The sequence below is a fragment of the Canis lupus genome, chromosome X (assembly GCF_011100685.1).
Source record: "Canis lupus familiaris isolate Mischka breed German Shepherd chromosome X, alternate assembly UU_Cfam_GSD_1.0, whole genome shotgun sequence".
Taxonomy (NCBI): domain Eukaryota; kingdom Metazoa; phylum Chordata; class Mammalia; order Carnivora; family Canidae; genus Canis; species Canis lupus.
This window is the reverse complement of record NC_049260.1, coordinates 57,238,528-57,256,807: the sequence shown is the minus strand read 5'-3', so window position 1 is coordinate 57,256,807 and position 18,280 is coordinate 57,238,528. Positions and strand designations below refer to the sequence as shown.

The following is an 18,280-nucleotide window of genomic DNA, read 5'->3' as shown; positions in this document are numbered from 1 at the left end:
AGATAGCTACAGCTGGATAAATTTCTGCTTAACTCTTCCCCCCCAGATAGCATAAAAGAATACACCCAGCATCAAATAACAAACACAAGTACATATACACAAATGTGCCTTCTGCCTGAACTGTTTTTTACAGTTTGTTCATAAGTAAGTTTCCGAAATTGTGAATAGAGTTGCAAAGGCCTGTGATTGTAGCTTTCAATTGTATAGTTTACCATCAAGTTCCTAAGTGACCGCCATATAGCATAGCACATGACAAGAGTTTTCTGAGGATGATTTCTAACAGTAAGTGACCTCTTCAACCATTGCACATCCATTTGTTCTGAGTACTGCCTTAGGAGAAATTACATCCTGTCCTTACTCTCCTGCTGATATCTTAGAGACCAAGAAGACAATGCTAAGGGATAGGGGGTTTTCCATTTCTCTTTGCCTTTCTTTCATTCAGAGACTATGACCGGCTGTATCTCAATAGGCTGAAATCTATGAACAGCAGATAAGGTGGTAAAAAAAGTGTTAGGTAATTCCCCAGGGCTGATGGAGCCAGAATCACTTTGTACTGAGCTTCCACTGTTCTCAAACTGGGAGATTTTCTTTTTGATTGTCTTTCTCTCTTTGGCTCTGCGATTCTGAAACCAGATTTTCACCTGAAACAAAAAATACTTTAGATTTAATGTGGCATCATATTGAATTCATTTTTCATAGTCATTGCTGATATTGTACAGGGATTTTAGCATTTACAAAGCCCTATCACATGTGTCACTTCATTCGAGCCTCCCAATGACCTTGTGAAGTATACCTATTTAACAGGTTAAAAAAAAAAAAGCTGAGATTGAGAGAAAGAGTGTCTTGCGTAAGATGAAACTTTGGGATCAAATCCAGGCCTATTGATTCTAAATGCTGTGCTCTTTATATTATACCTCACCCACCACACCTCTTTTGCCCAGGTAGAAATAAATAATAGAATGGCAGATGCTGAGGTGTGGTGATAAAAAGGTGATTTAAATAACAAAGTAACTTCCTAATAGGTTTAATGAAACAGAACTGAGTGAACAGGGGTGATGAAATACTATATTTCTTGCTGTGATACCAATGTGCCTTCATACCTGTATGAAATGCAAGTTGCTTGGGATAGGCAACACACTAATGGACTTCCCAACTCTAGCATTCTAGAATTCTAGGATTACTTCTAGATTTAAGTGAAAAAACATCAGGTAGTTGTGTAATGTCAAAGTTTGGATAAATGGAAACCATTGATCTTTGTCATGCTCTAATCTTCACTGAGTACCTATAGTATGCTAAATTTGATGCAGGCATCATAGAAGTTTATGGACCATAGAAAGTTACATATCCTACCCTGAATAATAGAAAAACTTGGTTCAGGTAGTAGCATTGGTGTTCAGTTACTATTGTAGTTTGACTAATATGAACCAGATAATTGCCATGATCATCAAATCGCCACTTCATACATTGGTATAACTATTTGGGGAATCAAACAAGGTTTTGACTTGACTAATTAATTCTATGGAAGTTTTAATTTTCCTCCTCCTATGTCCCACCCCTTTGCTTTTCCCTCTGCATATTGCACCCACATTCAACTATTAATTAACTCACTGACCAATGAGACCAAACTAGGAGGTCCAATAGGATGAATGTGGGCTTTAAGAGAGCTTGGAAAATGTCTTAGTTTTCTGTTTTGCTTCTACTCTTGCTTACAGACTTCCCTAAAACCTCAGCTTATTGAAATAACTTTAAGACATGTTGGATATACTTTCAGTGTACCTGTCTTTCAGAAAGGCCCAGGTTGACTGCCAGTTCTGATTTTCTCTGAATGGTGATGTATCTGTTGCAGTGGAATTCCTTCTCTAGCTCCAATCTTTGATGATCGGTGTAAACCACACGATACTTTTCTTTTGTCCTGGTTTTCCCTATTAGGGGAGAAAGCAATATATTTAATCATATTTTACTTCTTTGGAGATTATTTTGGTTGAAGGAATTATAACTACTGTTCCCATCCTTATTTATTACTTTCAAATATGAAACAAGTACATTTTTTGAACCAATATGTCATATGTCCACTTCTCCATTAAATTTTTTGTCATCTGTGACTATTTTACACACACACACACACACACACACACACACACAAAACACACCACCATTGACCTACATACGCCAAAGCATTTTATTTTTTTAAAGCAAACACTTAATCCATGATTTTCATTCCCTTTCCTTTCATTCATTTCCATTTCAACTCACATATAGGAGTAGTATTGGCAGTAATAGCAACATATAGCATACATACACTTTCCTATATATATCTTATGCAGTTCATTCATACCATTTCCTATTGAACTTCTCACCTACACTTTTAAATTATGCAGAATATGTCTTATCCCCATTTTTCCTTTAAGAAACCTAAGGCTCAGTGTAGGTAAGTAAGTTGTTTTGTGCTAGTGAGCTGAAGTATGGGGACCCAAACACATACCTCTGACTCACAGTCCAGTATGATTTCCAGTTTAAATATGCTAGGAAACATAAGAATGGCTCAAGTGTGGCAAACTATTCTGTGATCCTGACATTATTAGTTACATACATTCTAGTTATGTATATATTCTTTTTTTTAAGATTTTATTTATTTATTCATGAGAGACACACAAAGAGAGAGCGAGAGGCAGAGACACAGGCAGAGGGGGAAGCAGGATCCGTGCAGAGAGCCTTATCTGATGTGGGACTCGATCCAGGGACTCCAGGATCACATCCTGGGCCGAAGGCAGGCACTAAACCGCTGCGCCACCCAGGGATCCCCTATGTATACATTCTATAGAGAATTTTGTTTGGATAGTAAGTGACAACTAAGTGACAATTTAGATTCTGTTTTAGGATAGCCCCTATTATCCAATAGAAAAAAATATTTTGTGAGGGTCTTAAATCAACTTTTATTCCCAAGTGGCTAATGAATGGGGGGAATGGGGACATATTGACTAGGCAGAATAAAATGAGTATTCTAGTATTCTTTGAAAGGATATATAAACATTTGCTTTGTGTTACAACATTTAACTAATTTCTCATGCCCTTCCTCAAATACAGTTTTATTCCTCTTTTAAATTTTCCAAAGGTGATTAGGAAGCTTCCCTTTCTTTTCAATTTTTCTAACTCCCTCCAGGAGGATCTTCCTCTTTTTCTCTATGGCATTTGGCAAACTGCTTCTGATCTTCCCTGATTGTTTTTGATGTGAGGTTTTGGGGAGTGATCTGTAGGACAAAGGTTTCTTTAAAGTGGTTCTCTAAACCCTATTGAGGTGTTAAGATGCAGCACAGGCCCAACAAAGGAGCTACATAGCATCAGATCCCATCCTGAACCCTCTTTACATTTAGGAACACCAACCAGTTGGTTTGGAATTTACAAGCCCTAAACAAATGTGAGACACTCTTTCATCTTCAGGAAAGAAAAAAGACAAAAATGCAGAAACAAATTCTGGATGAGAGATATGTATTAAACTTAATACTAAGTTTAGTATGGCAGAATGACTCATGGACAAATGAACTAGACAAAACTTTACTCCTTGAAAATTGAAAATGATGAGCCCCAGTCCTTTAACTTAGCTGGAAGACCAAAACTGTAAGCTGGTTTTGAATCCAGGAAACCAAAGGTCTGACATTTGGTTAGTTACAAAGGTAGAATGTAGATTTGAGATCAGAATGAAAACTTTGAGTTTTAATTTATTTCCAGAACCTCATTATCTTAGGATCAAAAAATATTTTTGGAGAGATGCCTCCTCAAACCCTTTGTAATCCCTAAGTAGCTGAGCATTTACATTCTAACTGGAGGCAGAAGTTAAAATTCAACTTGTGTGTGTCTGTGTTTTCTGCTCTTTGATAGTAAATATAACCAGACTTCAAAAACTCTGGAAGGTTGTAGTCCTTCCCCACCCCCATTGGTCATAAATTGCCCTCTTGCAGTTTCTTCTAAGGACAATAAAGTCAAGACCAGGCCTCTTTATTTGCAATGAAAATCCTCACCCTATCCGGCAATATAACCCCTGAAGAAAGGAGGGATGAGGAAGAACCAGACTGCATATCAAAGCCATGTGAAATGGTAAAAGGAGTCTGTTGCCTCAATCTGACAGATAAGGCCTCAACCCTCAAGAAGATGTAGCTCAGGGGAAATATTAATGGCATAGTTTGCAGAGAGAAATGAATTTCTCCGCTGGAACACCTGCTCCCCGATGTTTATAGCAGCAATGTCCACAATAGCCAAACTGTGGAAGGAGCCTCGGTGTCCATCGAAAGATGAATGGATAAAGAAGATGTGGTATATGTATACAATGGAATATTACTCAGTCATTAGAAATGGCAAATACCCACCATTTGCTTCCACGTGGTTAGAACTGGAGGGTATTATGCTGAGTGAAATAAGTCAATTGGAAAAGGACAAACATTATATGGTCTCATTCATTTGGGGAATATAAAAATTAGTGAAAGGGAATAAGGGAAAGGAGAGAAAAGGAGTGAAAATATCAGTGAGGGTGACAAAACATGAGAGACACCTAACTCTGGGAAACAAGGGGTAGTGGAAAGGAAGGTGGGTGGGGGGTTGGGGTGACTGGGTGATGGGCACTGGGGGGTACTTGGTGGGATGAGCACTGGGTGTTATGCTAAATGTTGGCAAATTGAACTCCAATTAAAAAATTTAAAAGGGATCCCTGGGTGGCGTAGCGGTTTGGCGCCTGCCTTTGGCCCAGGGCGCGATCCTGGAGACCTGGGATCGAATCCCACATCAGGCTCCCGGTGCATGGAGCCTGCTTCTCCCTCTGCCTGTGTCTCTGCCTCTCTCTCTCTCTCTCCGTGACTATCATAAATAAATAAATTAATTAAAAAAATTTAAAAAAAAAGAAATGAATTTCTCTTGTGTCCTTTCTCCTGAACTCTCTTCTTTCTTCTGCCTCATTGCCTCTGCCCCTTAAATGATGAAACTGAATTGAATGGGATTTGGATATGTTCTAGTATAGCATAATGTCCATATTCCCGTACCAAACCAAAGCAAAGAGGTTGAAAACCAGGTTCCTTCTATAGGAAGTACAGTGCAATTGATCCCATCTTAGTTACTTTCCATCTTAAGATAATCCTGTGCTGCTTTTAGTTAAAAATTGTATCCAAATTCATTTTAAAAAATTGTCCATGAAATGGTCAAAACCAAGGAGCATAATGATAAGCTTCAAGAATTGTTAAGCAGCAACAAGAAAAGAATTATTAAGCAACGTATTTTCTGAAGTGCCTTAATTGAGTAAAAAGTAAGAAGTATAACTTCCTCAGTGTTTTGTCCAGTGGATTAATCAGAATTATTCAAGGTTTGTTTCTTCCCTTACCCTCTTTTCCACTCCTAACAAAAAAGCCTTTCTCCAACCCTGCTTAGATTATCACCTTGCGGAGGAGGGGCAAGATGGCGGAAGAGTAGGGTCCCCAAATCACCTGTCCCCACCAAATTACCTAGATAACCTTCAAATCATCCTGAAAAATCTACGAATTCGGCCTGAGATTTAAAGAGAGAACAGCTAGAATGCTACAGTGAGAAGAGTTCACGCTTCTATCAAGGTATGAAGTGGGGGGGGGGAGAAATAAAGAAACAAAAGGCATCCAAGGGGGAGGGGCCCCACGAGGAGCCAGGTTAAGGCCGGGGCAAGTGCCCCCAGGACAGGAAAGCACCGTCCCAGAGAAGCAGGAGCTTCACCAATCTTTCTGGGAGGAAAGGCGCTTGCAGGGAGTTAGAGCAGGACACCAGGAGGGCGGGGATGCCCTCAGGCTCCCTGGGACACTAACAGAGCACCTGCGCCCTGGGGAGAGTGTGCAGAGCTCCCTAAAGGGCTGCAGCGCGTGCACGGTTGGACCCGGGAGCAGCTCGGAGGGGCTCTGGTGTCGGCTCCACGGAGAGGCGGCTGCGCGGCTGGGAGCCCGAATCCAACAGCGCAGGCCCGGGAGCACAGGGCGTCGGGACACAGCCCAGGATCCGGCCTCCCCCCAGGACAGGCAGAGACCGGGAGGGCACAGGACAGCAAGGACACTCCTGCCTGGAGCTGAGCAGATCAGCGGCCCCGTCCCTGGAGCCTCCAGGCCCCTGCAGAGGGAGAGCTCCGGAGTTCCTGCAGGGGCTGAATCCAGGTTTCCAGAGCTGCCGCAGCCACTGGGGTTGTTCCTCCAGGGGCCTCACGGGGTAAACAACCCCCACTGAGCCCTGCACCAGGCAGGAGGCAGAGCAGCTCCCTCAAGTGCTAACACCTGAAAATCAGCACAACAGGCCCCTCCCCCAGAAGACCAGCTAGACGGACAAGATCCAGGGGAAGTCAAGGGACTTAAAGTATACAGAATCAGAAGATACACCCCCGTGGTTTTTTTTCTTTTTTCTTTTTGATTTCTGATTGCTTCCCCCACCCTTTTTCCCCCTTTCTTTCATTTTCTTTTTCTTCTTCTTCTCTTTTTTCCTTTTTCTCTTCCTTTTTTCTTTTTACTTTTTTCTCTTTTCTTTCCTTCTTTCTCTCTCTTTTTCTCCTTTTCCCAATACAACTTGTTTTTGGCCATTCTGCACTGAGCAAAATGACTAGAAGGAAAACCTCACCTCAAAAGAAAGAATCAGAAACAGTCCTCTCTCCCACAGAGTTACAAAATCTGGATTACAATCCAATGTCAGAAAGCCAATTCAGAAGCACTATTATACAGCTACTGGTGACTCTAGAAAAAAGCATAAAGGATTCAAGAGACTTCATGACTGCAGAATTTAGATCCAATCAGGCAGAAATTAAAAATCAATTGAATGAGATGCAATCCAAACTAGAAGTCCTAATGACGAGGGTTAATGAGGTGGAAGAACCAGTGAGTGACATAGAAGACAAGTTGATGGCAAAGAGGGAAACTGAGGAAAAAAGAGACAATTAAAAGACCATGAGGATAGATTAAGGGAAATAAGGGACAGCCTGAGGAAGAAAAACCTACGTTTAATTGGGGTTTCCGAGGGCGCTGAAAGGGCCAGAGGGCCAGAATATGTATTTGAACAAATCCTAGCTGAAAACTTTCCTAATCTGGGAAGGGAAACAGGCATTCAGATCCAGGAAATAGAGAGATCCCCCCCTAAAATCAGTAAAAACCGTTCAACACCTCGACATTTAATAGTGAAGCTTGCAAATTCCAAAGATAAAGAGAAGATCCTTAAAGCAGCAAGAGACAAGAAATCCCTGACTTTTATGGGGAGGAATATTAGGGTAACAGCAGACCTCTCCACAGAGACCTGGCACGCCAGAAAGGGCTGGCAGGATATATTCAGGGTCCTAAATGAGAAGAACATGCAACCAAGAATACTTTATCCAGCAAGGCTCTCATTCAAAATGGAAGGAGAGATAAAGAGCTTCCAAGACAGGCAGGAACTGAAAGAATATGTGACCTCCAAACCAGCTCTGCAAGAAATTTTAAGAGGGACTCTTAAAATTCCCCTTTCAGAAGAAGTTCAGTGGAACAATCCACAAAAATGGACTGAATAGATATCATGATGACACTAAACTCATGTTTATAGCAGCAATGTCCACAATAGCCAAACTGTGGAAGGAGCCTCGGTGTCCATCGAAAGATGAATGGATAAAGAAGATGTGGTTTATGTATACAATGGAATATTACTCAGCCATTAGAAACGACAAACACCCACCATTTGCTTCAATGTGGATGGAACTGGATGGTATTATGCTGAGTGAAATGAGTCAATCGGAGAAGGACAAACATTATATGTTCTCATTCATTCATTCGGGGAATATAAATAATAGTGAAAGGGAATATAAGGGAAGGGAGAAGAAATGTGTGGGAAATATCAGAAAGGGAGACAGAACATAAAGACTCCTATCTCTGGGAAATGATCTAGGGGTATGGAAGGGGAGGAGGCCGGGGGGTGGGGGTGAATGGGTGACGGGCACTGAGGGGGACACTTGATGGGATGAGCACTGGGTGTTATTCTGTATGTTGGTAAATTGAACACCAATAAAAAATTAATTTATATAAAAAAAGATTATCACCTTGCCAAAACTCATTCAAGACTACAACTCTGGGTAATAGAAAAGACGAAAAAATAATTCCTAGCTGTAATGCACTGACAATGTTTAAAATATGAAAACACTTAACTTTTCACAGAACCTTTCTATGGGTTCCTCTTCATATAATCTTTAAAATGAGTTGTGTATTGGAACAGACCACTTAGAGAACAAAGTGTAAATAAAATTATCTTTTTTTAAAGAATCAAATCACCTAGGGGACAGTCATTTATTCTGTCAGTCCCCTTTCCTTAGAAAATCAAATGTGATAGTAGTCACTATGGAGGGTTTTATTTGATTACCTTAATCAGAGAGGGGTTACTTCCATTTTGTAGTTCATCTAATTGTCTTCTCAGCCATAAGCCAAATGTTGTTCCAAAATACTACAGAGTGAAGTAGACAATTTAGCAGGATCTGATTCATTCATTCATTTAACAAATACTTGTTTAACACTATATACGAAGATAAAAATGGGTGCATTTTGGTTCAGAGTGATCCTGTGAGATGATCAGCTTAATTTTTTACATGTAATTCATAACCTGAGATCCATAGAAGGGCTTCAGTGGATCCATGCATCTCTCAAAATTAGTTTAAAAATGTGCGTGTGTCAATGTGTGGACATGTGTGTGTATACACACATGCATTTGGGTCCAAGTGTGTTTACTTTTGTGCATATTTTCTGGGGAGAAGGTCCATACTTCGTGTTATATTCTTAAATCGCTGCTAAATCTGCACCTTGGGCTACAAGCATATAGCAAAAGGATAATTTTAATTGATAAGACATTATTAAAGTGAAACAAAGATTGACTCTAATAAAGCCTCATCTACAAGATAAATTGCCAGGAGTCAGAGGGGTTCCAAAATAATCCAATTTTAGATTACTTAATAGAATTTTGAGAGAAAATCTTGTGACGGTGACATTGTATAGCCAGGTTTAAAGGTTTGTGATAAAGGTACCGCAAATTAAGGAGTCCCTTTCTAAACTTCTCCTGGCACCAGCATTACCCGAGAAGGAGACCTGAGCTCATAAAAACAAATACAAATAGAAGACTTTTAAGCAGAGAAACTTGTCACATTTTCCCTCATAAACAAAAATTCAAGACTCAAGATCATTTCTTTTGTCCTCCCCTGCCCCCATTGTTCTCTCTTCCAAACACAGTAATGACTTTCCTCTTCTAATGTGTTTGAAAACATAATCTTGGACTGGGAGCAGCTACTTTTTGACTTTTGTATCTTTTGCTAATCTTAGGGTTTAGTAAATGGATGTTAATTACAACCCTAAAATTAGATGTAATAACAGCCCCAGGATTGCCCCACCTTAACCTCAGGCTTTATTCTATTTAGCCAGCTGACTCACCCATATTTTTAAAAATTCAGATTTCCTCCAAACACTTTAAAACCAAGTGTTTAAGCTCTACTCTTTTATTTTTTGAAAAGATTTTGTTTATTTATTCATGAGAGACACACAGAGGCAGAGACATAGGCAGAGGGAAAAGCAGGCTCCCCGCAGCCCGGGACCTCGGGATCAGAGCCCTGAGCTGAAAGCAGATGCTCAACCACTGGGCCACCCAGGTGTCCCTTAAACTCTACTCTTAATTTCTGATTGCTACCCTGGTAATGTCCCAATCAAACAGAACTGCCTCTTCCTAGCTAAGAATCCTTCTAATGATAAAAGTTGGTCCCTTCCCACTCTCTTGCCCTTGCTTTTTGAAGGGGAGTAAAAGTGCAGAACTGTGAACGAATGTATAATCATTATGGACAAATGCTATTTCCTTCCCAGAGGGATAAAAGTGATAGAGTCAATTTTACCAATTTTCTCTAATGACGGGGAGTCATAGGTTGGAATAACAAAAATGTGATAAAAGAACAACTACAAAAAAAAAAAAAAAAAAAAGAACAACTACAGGGCAGCCCTGGTGACTCAGGGGTTTAGCTCTGCCTTCAGCCCGCCTGATCCTGGAGACCCGGAATGGAGTCCGGCATCGGGCTCACTGCATGGAGCCTGCTTCTCCCTCTGCCTGTGTCCTCTGCCTCTCTCCCTGTGTCTCTCATGAATAAATAAATAAAATCTTTTTTTTTAAAAAAAAAAAGAACAACTACACCTGAAAACCTACATCTTGCTGCCTTCTCCCCATGCAAGGTTAAAGCAAAGTGCCCATTTCCCCTGCCCTGGGCTCCCAGCAGCTGCCCACTGGCTTGCTGGTACCAGCGTGGGTCAGCATTAGTCTAGAATCTCTGTGCCTTCCTAAATTCCATCATAGACCTGTCCCCACCCCTTTGTCTCCAGAAGCCTTCCTGGATAGTGATGAAGTCTTTAAGCACCTATTAGTGCTGAGGCTGCTATTCCTGTGTGCCCAGGGATGTTAGAATGGAGTTTATTATGTCCCAGCAGTGTGCTGTTGCCTTCTCACCTAACTCAATGATTCCATTGGCAGAAAGGACTTAGAAGAAGGTTTGAGTCCACCTTGCCTCTGCCAGCTTGGGTGAAGGAAGCTGCAGCTTTCTTGAGAGGCCAGGATGACAAGGCCACTTTGCCATTGGGGCTTTTGTGGCTAAGCTGGAGGGTCCATTGCCAGCCAAGCACTATGAAACCTAAGTTGAGCATCATCAGTTTTTGAGGGGAGCACACCTGCCAAGATGGGGAAGGATTTTAAAGGGAAAGGGCAAGCAGCAGTGGACAGGACTGGGAATCGTGGCTACCCTCTTGCTTCGTTCACCCATTGATCTTTCCTGTACATATGTTTTCCCAACTGGGCACAATGTGTCCGTTTTCCCCCAGCTTGCTCCCTTGACTCATCAGAAAACAATGAAAAACACTCCTAGGGTCAGTTTGATTCCAAGCAACTGCAACTCTTCTGGGTTTGAGCAGAGGCTTATGCAAGGGAGGTCACTAATGGGAGGGGGATTCGGGCACTTAGCCATGCAGTAATCCTCAGCTACTAAACTGTCCCGGGAGAGCCTGAGAAGTAGGAGAGCAGACAGGCCAACAGAAGTAGAAAGCCAAGCAAAGGAGGAAAAGTTTGAGGGTATTGGGACCCATTACTCACCGGTCACCTGCAAGGTCTTTTCGCATCCATGCAGAGGGGCTGTGGCGGCTTCTGTTGGGAGAACTGGCATCTGCAGCTTCAGCGTCTATGGGGAACAGCAACCGGCTGGATGGGGCTGGCAGGCTTCCACTGGTGCTTCCCCCGCCCGCAGGGCCCAAGTTGCTGTATTCCTGAGAGCCAAAAGCGGAAGGGTTCGAGATCATGTCGTTCATGGGCACCGTGCCCACTGTACTGGATGGTCCGGGGTACACATTCCAGTCTTCTCGAGAGGGGCTATAGGGTGAACCCCAGACCCCCAGCGATGGCCCGTGAGGATCCACGCTGGGTATATGGGGATACCCCATGTCGTGCGCATAGGCAAGGCACCGCTGTGAAGTTGGAGGCTGGCAGGAGACTCCCCACTGCTACCAGTGCCGGCAGTCCCCGCGGTGCTGCTTCTGGCCGTGCTCCTGAGAGTACCCAGGTACATGCCTGCTTCTTTTTCCAAAAGGCAGCTTCTGTACTTGATGGCTTGGGTATGAGGAAAGAGCTCCCTAAGCCATTCTAAAGTTCTTGTAAGGCCTCAACCCGACTTTGAGAAGCAGCAGGGAATCAATAGGTAAAGCGGTAGCTGTTGCTGCACGGCCCCCCCTGTACGTCTCAGACTACGGCATCCGAGTTTCCTGCCGGTCAGGTTTCCAGGTGACTGGTAGCCCGGTGTAGTTGGGCCACCAATGGCTAGGCTGACGTCAAGGGGCTTCAGGCTTTTACATAGCATTGCATTCAAATGAAGGGGCCATTTCGCTTTCACTGGGACTTGATGTCTCTGTGCTCCCTCTCCCAGAGCTCCCAGGCCTTTCTATCCCATCTTTTTCACTTTTGTCCGTCTGGTCCCCATAGCATTAGTTTGTGCTTTTGGAAGCAAGAGTTCCTCCAAAGGTTTCTGACCAGTTCCCTCCAAATTGAGATGAAGACAGGCAGAAACAGGGACAAGGCCTGCTCTTTGGGATTCAGTCCTTATCCTGGGGCCTCCTCTTTCTGCTGAACTTCCCTGGCTTAGCCCAACCTACATCTGTGGTATCCCCTCTTGCCACATATCCCTGCTGGGGTATTCCACTGGAACTGGCCCAGGATACCACTGAAAAGAGCTTTCCCTTCTCTTCCTTGCTCCCTCCCCCCAGGAGGAGGGCTTTGTTTCTAAGAACAGATTCATTTCACAGGTATATATCGTGTATCTACTGAATGCTAGGCACTGTTGTAGGCACTGGGGACACAACAGTGAACAAGAGTCAAACATTTTTACTCTGCCTTCCTAAGGTTACATCATTCCAGTGGATGACAGGCTGGATTAATCGGATGTTTTACAAATATTCACAAATTAAAGAAGATGAAGAGAGTAGGTTATGAAAAAAGAAAGGGAGGAGGACGATGTTGGGTTAATGGGCTAATTTTAATGTCAGTTTACTAGTCTCAGGGGTCTTCTATCAGGTATTATGACTTCTGCCTCAAAACCAGAGTCCCAAGGGGTCAAATTCCTGCAGTCTCAAATCTAGGGCAGCCACAGATTCCAACTTTCTTTCACACTTGAGGAAATTGCCTTTGTAAAGTTCCAATTATTGAAAAAGACATGGGCTTGCCAGTAGATGCCAATGAACACAAGATCTTGGTTCAAGAAAACAGTCAGCTTTCTGACCACAAAACCAATCTGTATCCCAGTGTTCTTCCCCCATCCCCCTCTTCCCCACCCCCTCCCAAACCTACCACAACATTTAATCTAGACTATGTGCCTACTCAGTGAATGTGCTCCTCTATAAAGTTCAATCCAAACTGGCACCCCTATTAACTGATCTCTCTTTGGCTTTGGGAATATCACTTAACCTCTGGGAACTTCAGGGATTTTTCCAATGCAAAATAGAGATCCTAACACTCTCTACATTACAAAGCAGGATTCACTGAGATAATATATGCAGATTGCTTAATTTAGTGCATGGTATACAGTAGGTAACCACTGTATCCATTAATTCACTCAACAAATGTTTATTGAATGCTAGGTGCTGTTCTATGCATGGAGGCATCAATAGTGAACAGAAAAAAATCCCTGAGTTTACTAAGCTTATATTATAGTGAGGAGAGACACTAATAAGTAATTACATTTTATGGTATATCAATACTGTGAAGCAAAATAAAGCAGGAAGGAAGGTACAGAATGCTGAGGGTGGATGGGTGTTGTCATTTTAAATGTAGTGGTCTGGGAAGACCTCATCTTGAAATGACATTTAAATAAAATATAGAATAGGTACTGGTATGAGCTATAAGGAGAAGATCCAGACAGGGAACATGTGAAAAGAGAATGAGAGAATGTCTGTCTTCTCTTGGGGTTACAGTAACAAAACAAAACTGTGTGGCTAAAGAATAGATGGGGTCTGAAAGCCAAGGAAGAGGACGTCATTATAAAGATTCTAATTTTTGTTCTAAATGAGGGTAGGGAGACATTGTAGGGTTTGGAGCAGAGGATTGGCATGATTTAAGTTTTGAAGGGATCAGTCTAGCAGTTGGATTAAGACTAGACTGTAAGTGGGCTGATTAATTAAAAGACTATTGCAATAATCCAGGTGAATGACACTGGGGATGGAGGAAAGTAGTTAGATTCTAGATATATTTTGAAGCCTGCTTTGGAGAAGAAGAGAAGAGAAGTAACAGAAGTAATTGGTCAGCAAAGACTAATTATGGCCTGGCACTGAGGAAAAGGGACTTAGGGGCAGGGAAAGTAACATACCTGTAAGGCACTTTAAAAAATATTTTATTTATTTATTTGAGAGAGAGAGAGAGAGAGCACACAGAGGGAAAGGGAAAAGCAAACTCCCCACTGAGCAGAGAGCCCAATGTAGGGCTCAATTCCAGGACCCTGAGATCATGACTTGAGCCAAAGGCAGACCTTAACCAACTGAGCCACCCAGGTTCCCTCTTGTAAGGCACTTTTTACATGTGATCTCACTTAATTTTCACAACAGCTCCATGAGTTATTTATTAGTATTTCCATTTTAGAGATGAAGAAACAGGCTCAGAGATGTACCACGACTATTTAAATGAACTACTGGTGTGTAGTATAGTTAGGTTCCCATCCTAGGTCACCCTAACTGCAAAATTTATGTTTTTAAATTGGAATCAGACTAAATGTACAACCTCAGAGCTTAGGCCTAGGGTTTGGCTTCTATTTTTTTTCTCTGTTCAGGCTCCTAAGTCTGGTGTTCAATACTCTTTATATCATAGGCCCAACTACCCTTTCATTATTCTCTTTCACCTATTCTATACTGAGGCAAACTGATAGACCTGACATTTGAAAAACTGTATCAGGATGGAAGCACATGGAGGACCTTTAAAAGTTAACTAACCCAATATTATCATTTTACTTATGAGAAAACTGAGGGTTTGTGAGGGGAACATGTTCTTTAAGGAAGCGAATGACAGAATTGAGGGTCAAACTCAGGTGTATTGCCTCCCAGATCAATAATCTTTCTCTTAAAAAGTGTCTTTGCTTATGCAATTCCCTCCATGTAGACTGTTTTCTTTATAAAAAAATGTTCAGTTAAAAATAGAGCTACCCTATGACCCAGCAATTGCACTACTGGGTATTTACCACAAAGATACAGATGCAGTGAAACGTCGGGACACCTGCACCTCAATGTTTATAGCAGCAATGTCCATAATAGCTAAACTGTGGAAGGAGCCTCAGTGTCCATCAAAAGATGAATGGATAAAGAAGATGTGGTACAATGGAATATTACTCAGCCATTAGAAACGACAAATACCCTTCGATGTGGATGGAACTGGAGGGTATTATGTTGAGTGAAGTAAGTCAATCGGAGGACAATCATCACATAGTTTCACTCATACAGGGAATATAAGAAATAGTGAAAGGGATTATAGGGGAAAGGACGGAAAATGAATGGGAAAGATTAGAGAGGGTGACAAAACATGAGAGACTCCTAACTCTGGGAAACAAACAAGGGGTAATGGAAGGGGAGGTGGGAGGAGGGGAATGGGGTGACTGAGTGATGGGTACTGAGGAGGGCACTTGATGGAATGAGCACTGGATGTTATACTATATGTTGGCAAATAGAACTTCAATTTAAAAAATATCTTTAAAAACCCCAAAAGATCAATAAGAAAATAACAAATATTTCAATTGTGACAGGAAAAAAAAAATGTTCGAATTCTCTCTATTCTTCAAGGTTCAGCTCAAAAGCCGCCCCCCCTTTACAGCTTTATGAGATGATGCTCCTCTCAGAAGGCACTCTTCCAATGAAATCTTGCCATTTGCGATTACATGTAATGAGCTAGAGAGTATTATGTTAAGTGAAATAAGTCAGAGAAAGACAAATGCCATATGATTTCACTCTTATGTGGAATTTAAGAAATGAAACAAATGAGCAGAGGAGGAAAAAGAGAGAGGCAAACCAACAGACTCTTAACTATAGAGAACAAACTGATGATTGTCATAAGGGAAGTGGTTGGGGGATGGGTTAAATAGGTGATGAGGATTAAGGAGTGCACTTGCTGTGATGAGCACGGGGTGTTTATGGAAGTGTTGAATCATTATATTGAACACCTGAAACTAATATTACACTGTATGTTACCTAACTGGAATTTAATTAATGAAAACTTTTAAAACATTTCTTAAAAAGAAAGCACTCTTCCAGAATTCCATTATCAACTTACCTCCTTCATTAACTAATACATTCTTTTCCACCTTCGAATTATCTGGGGTTCTATCTGAATCTTTTGGAATTGGAGCACCTTGAAGGAGTATAAGGAAGCATGTTTGAGCCCAGCAGAGTGCAGCGTCATGGAGATGGTAGGGTCTTGGGAAATATTTGTATGCTGAATCAATAAATGACCTTGGAACTATAGACTGGAAATTATCATTTTGACCCAGCTCCAGGGATGTCTAGGAGACAATCCAGTAAGAACATTGTCAAGTACTTGGCAGAACTTGGCTTCAGGATTACTTCATTTTGTGATTTGTTTGTTTCCGGGATAGTGGGAGTGGATCGGGGAAGTTTGGGAGTTAATGGGGAGGCAGATAGGTAGGGAGGGATGCTCAGTCTAGTTTATTTGATTGGAGATTTTTATTTCTTTCTTTACCTGAAGATTAACTAGAGCGGCCACCTCACTGAAAAAACAGAATGGCCAGCAGCAGGAGTCAATCCCCAGTCTGAAGATCAGGGCTCAGGCCATGCATGGGTTATTGAGTACTTTTAAGGAGTGATCTCTTAGTTTTTCTGAGACTTAGAGAGGCACTGGTTAAACAGAGCCTCTATTAGACACTCCCTTCCACTGCCTAACCCTGGAATGACCCCTGCAGACCAGGCTAATTATAAGGCTCACGGGAGATGATGAATGTGAAATTGTTTTGTGAACAGTGCAGTACACCTGTGGTGGACTGTGGGGATCTGGATAAGCCTTTTCTTTTATTTTTTTTATTGGAGTTCAATTTGCCAACATATAGCATAACACCCAGGGCTCATCCCGCCAAGTGCCCCCCTCAGTGCCTGTCACCCAGTCACCCCAACCCCCCCACCTCCCTTTCCATTACCCCTTGTTCATTGCCCACAGTTAGGTGTCTCTCATGTTTTGTCACCCTCACTGATATTTTCACTCACTTTCTCTCCTTTCCCCTTTATTCCCTTTTACTAATTTTTATATTCCCCAAATGAATGAGACCATATAATGTTTGTCCTTCTCCAATTGACTTCTTTCATTCAGCATAATACCCTCCAGCTCTATCCACGTCGAAGCAAATGGTGGGTATTCGTCATTTCTAATGGCTAAGTAATATTCCATTGTATACATATACCACATCTCCTTGATCCATTCATCTTTTGATGGACACTGAGGCTCCTCCCACAGTTTGGCTATTGTGGACATTGCTGCTATAAACATTGGGGTGCAGGTGTCCTGCATTTCACTGCATCTGTATCTTTTGGGTAAATCCCCAGCAGTGCAATGGCTGGGTCGTAGGGGTAGCTCTATTTTTAACTCTTTGAGGAACCTCCACACAGTTTTCCAGAGTGGCTGCACCAGTTCACATTCGCACCAACAGTGCGAGAGGGTTCCCCTTTCTCCACATCCTCTCCAACATTTGTTGTTTCCTGTCTTGTTAATTTTCCCCATTCTCACTGGTGTGAGGTGGGATCTCATTGTGGTTTTGATTTGTAATTCCCTGATGACCAGTGATGTGGAGCATTTTCTCATGTGCTTGTTGGCATGTGTATGTCTTCTCTGGTGAAATTTCTGTTCATGTCTCTTGCCCATTTCATGACTGGATTGTTGATTTCTTTGCTGTTGAGTTTACTAAGTTCTTTATAGGTCTTGGATACTAGCCCTTTATCTGATAGATCATTTGCAAATATCTTCTCCCATTCTGTAGGTTGTCTTTGAGTTTTGTTGACTGTTTCTTTTGCTGTGCAGAAGCTTTTTATCATGATGAAGTCCCAATAATTCATTTTTGCTTTTATTTCCTTTGCCTTCATGGATGTATCTTGCAAGAAGTTGCTGTGGCCAAGTTCATAAAGGGTGTTGCCTGTGTTCTCTAGGATTTTGATGGATTCTTGTCTCACATTTAGATCTTTCATCCATTTTGATCTTTGTGTATGGTGTAAGAGAATGGTCTAGTTTCATTCTTCTGCATGTAATTCTTTTCTTTAGTAGGCCTAATGCTTGGGAGGTTCTCACAGGAAAAATAGGACTGATAATAGAAATCACTTTATACAGATGTTGGGAAAATTCATTGCTCCAATCATGTGCTTGACAAATAGCCATTATTATTATTTTTAAAGATTTTATTTATTCATGAGAGACACACAGAGAGAGGCAGAGACACAGGCAGAGGGAGAAGCAGGCTCCATGCAGGGATCCCGACGCGGGACTCAATCCCGGGTCTCAATCCCGGGTCTCCAGGACCACGCCCTGGGCTGAAGGCGGTGCTAAACCACTGAACCACCCAGGCTGCCCCGACGAATAGCCATTATTATTATTATCATCCACAGAGTGGCTAGGACTTCCACAGGACATGAACCTACTGTGCCTCTCTAGCCCACATCCACGCATGGAAGGCGCTGCGATGGGGGGAGATGATCCAGAACAGTTTAAACATTTATGCCTATTAAAATAAATAAATATTTATGCTTATTGC

General features: G+C 42.0%; 1 protein-coding gene across 1 annotated transcript; it reads right to left on the bottom strand.

Annotated features, from left to right (window-relative positions):
* Positions 1–434: 434 nt before the first annotated feature.
* On the bottom strand, positions 435–11,863 carry CDX4 (caudal type homeobox 4). Its single transcript, XM_038588806.1, is given in 7 exon segments — positions 435–641; positions 1,777–1,922; positions 11,107–11,125; positions 11,127–11,465; positions 11,467–11,505; positions 11,507–11,616; positions 11,743–11,863. Coding segments are annotated over 7 exon segments (981 nt in total).
* Between the last annotated feature and the right edge of the window lie 6,417 nt (positions 11,864–18,280).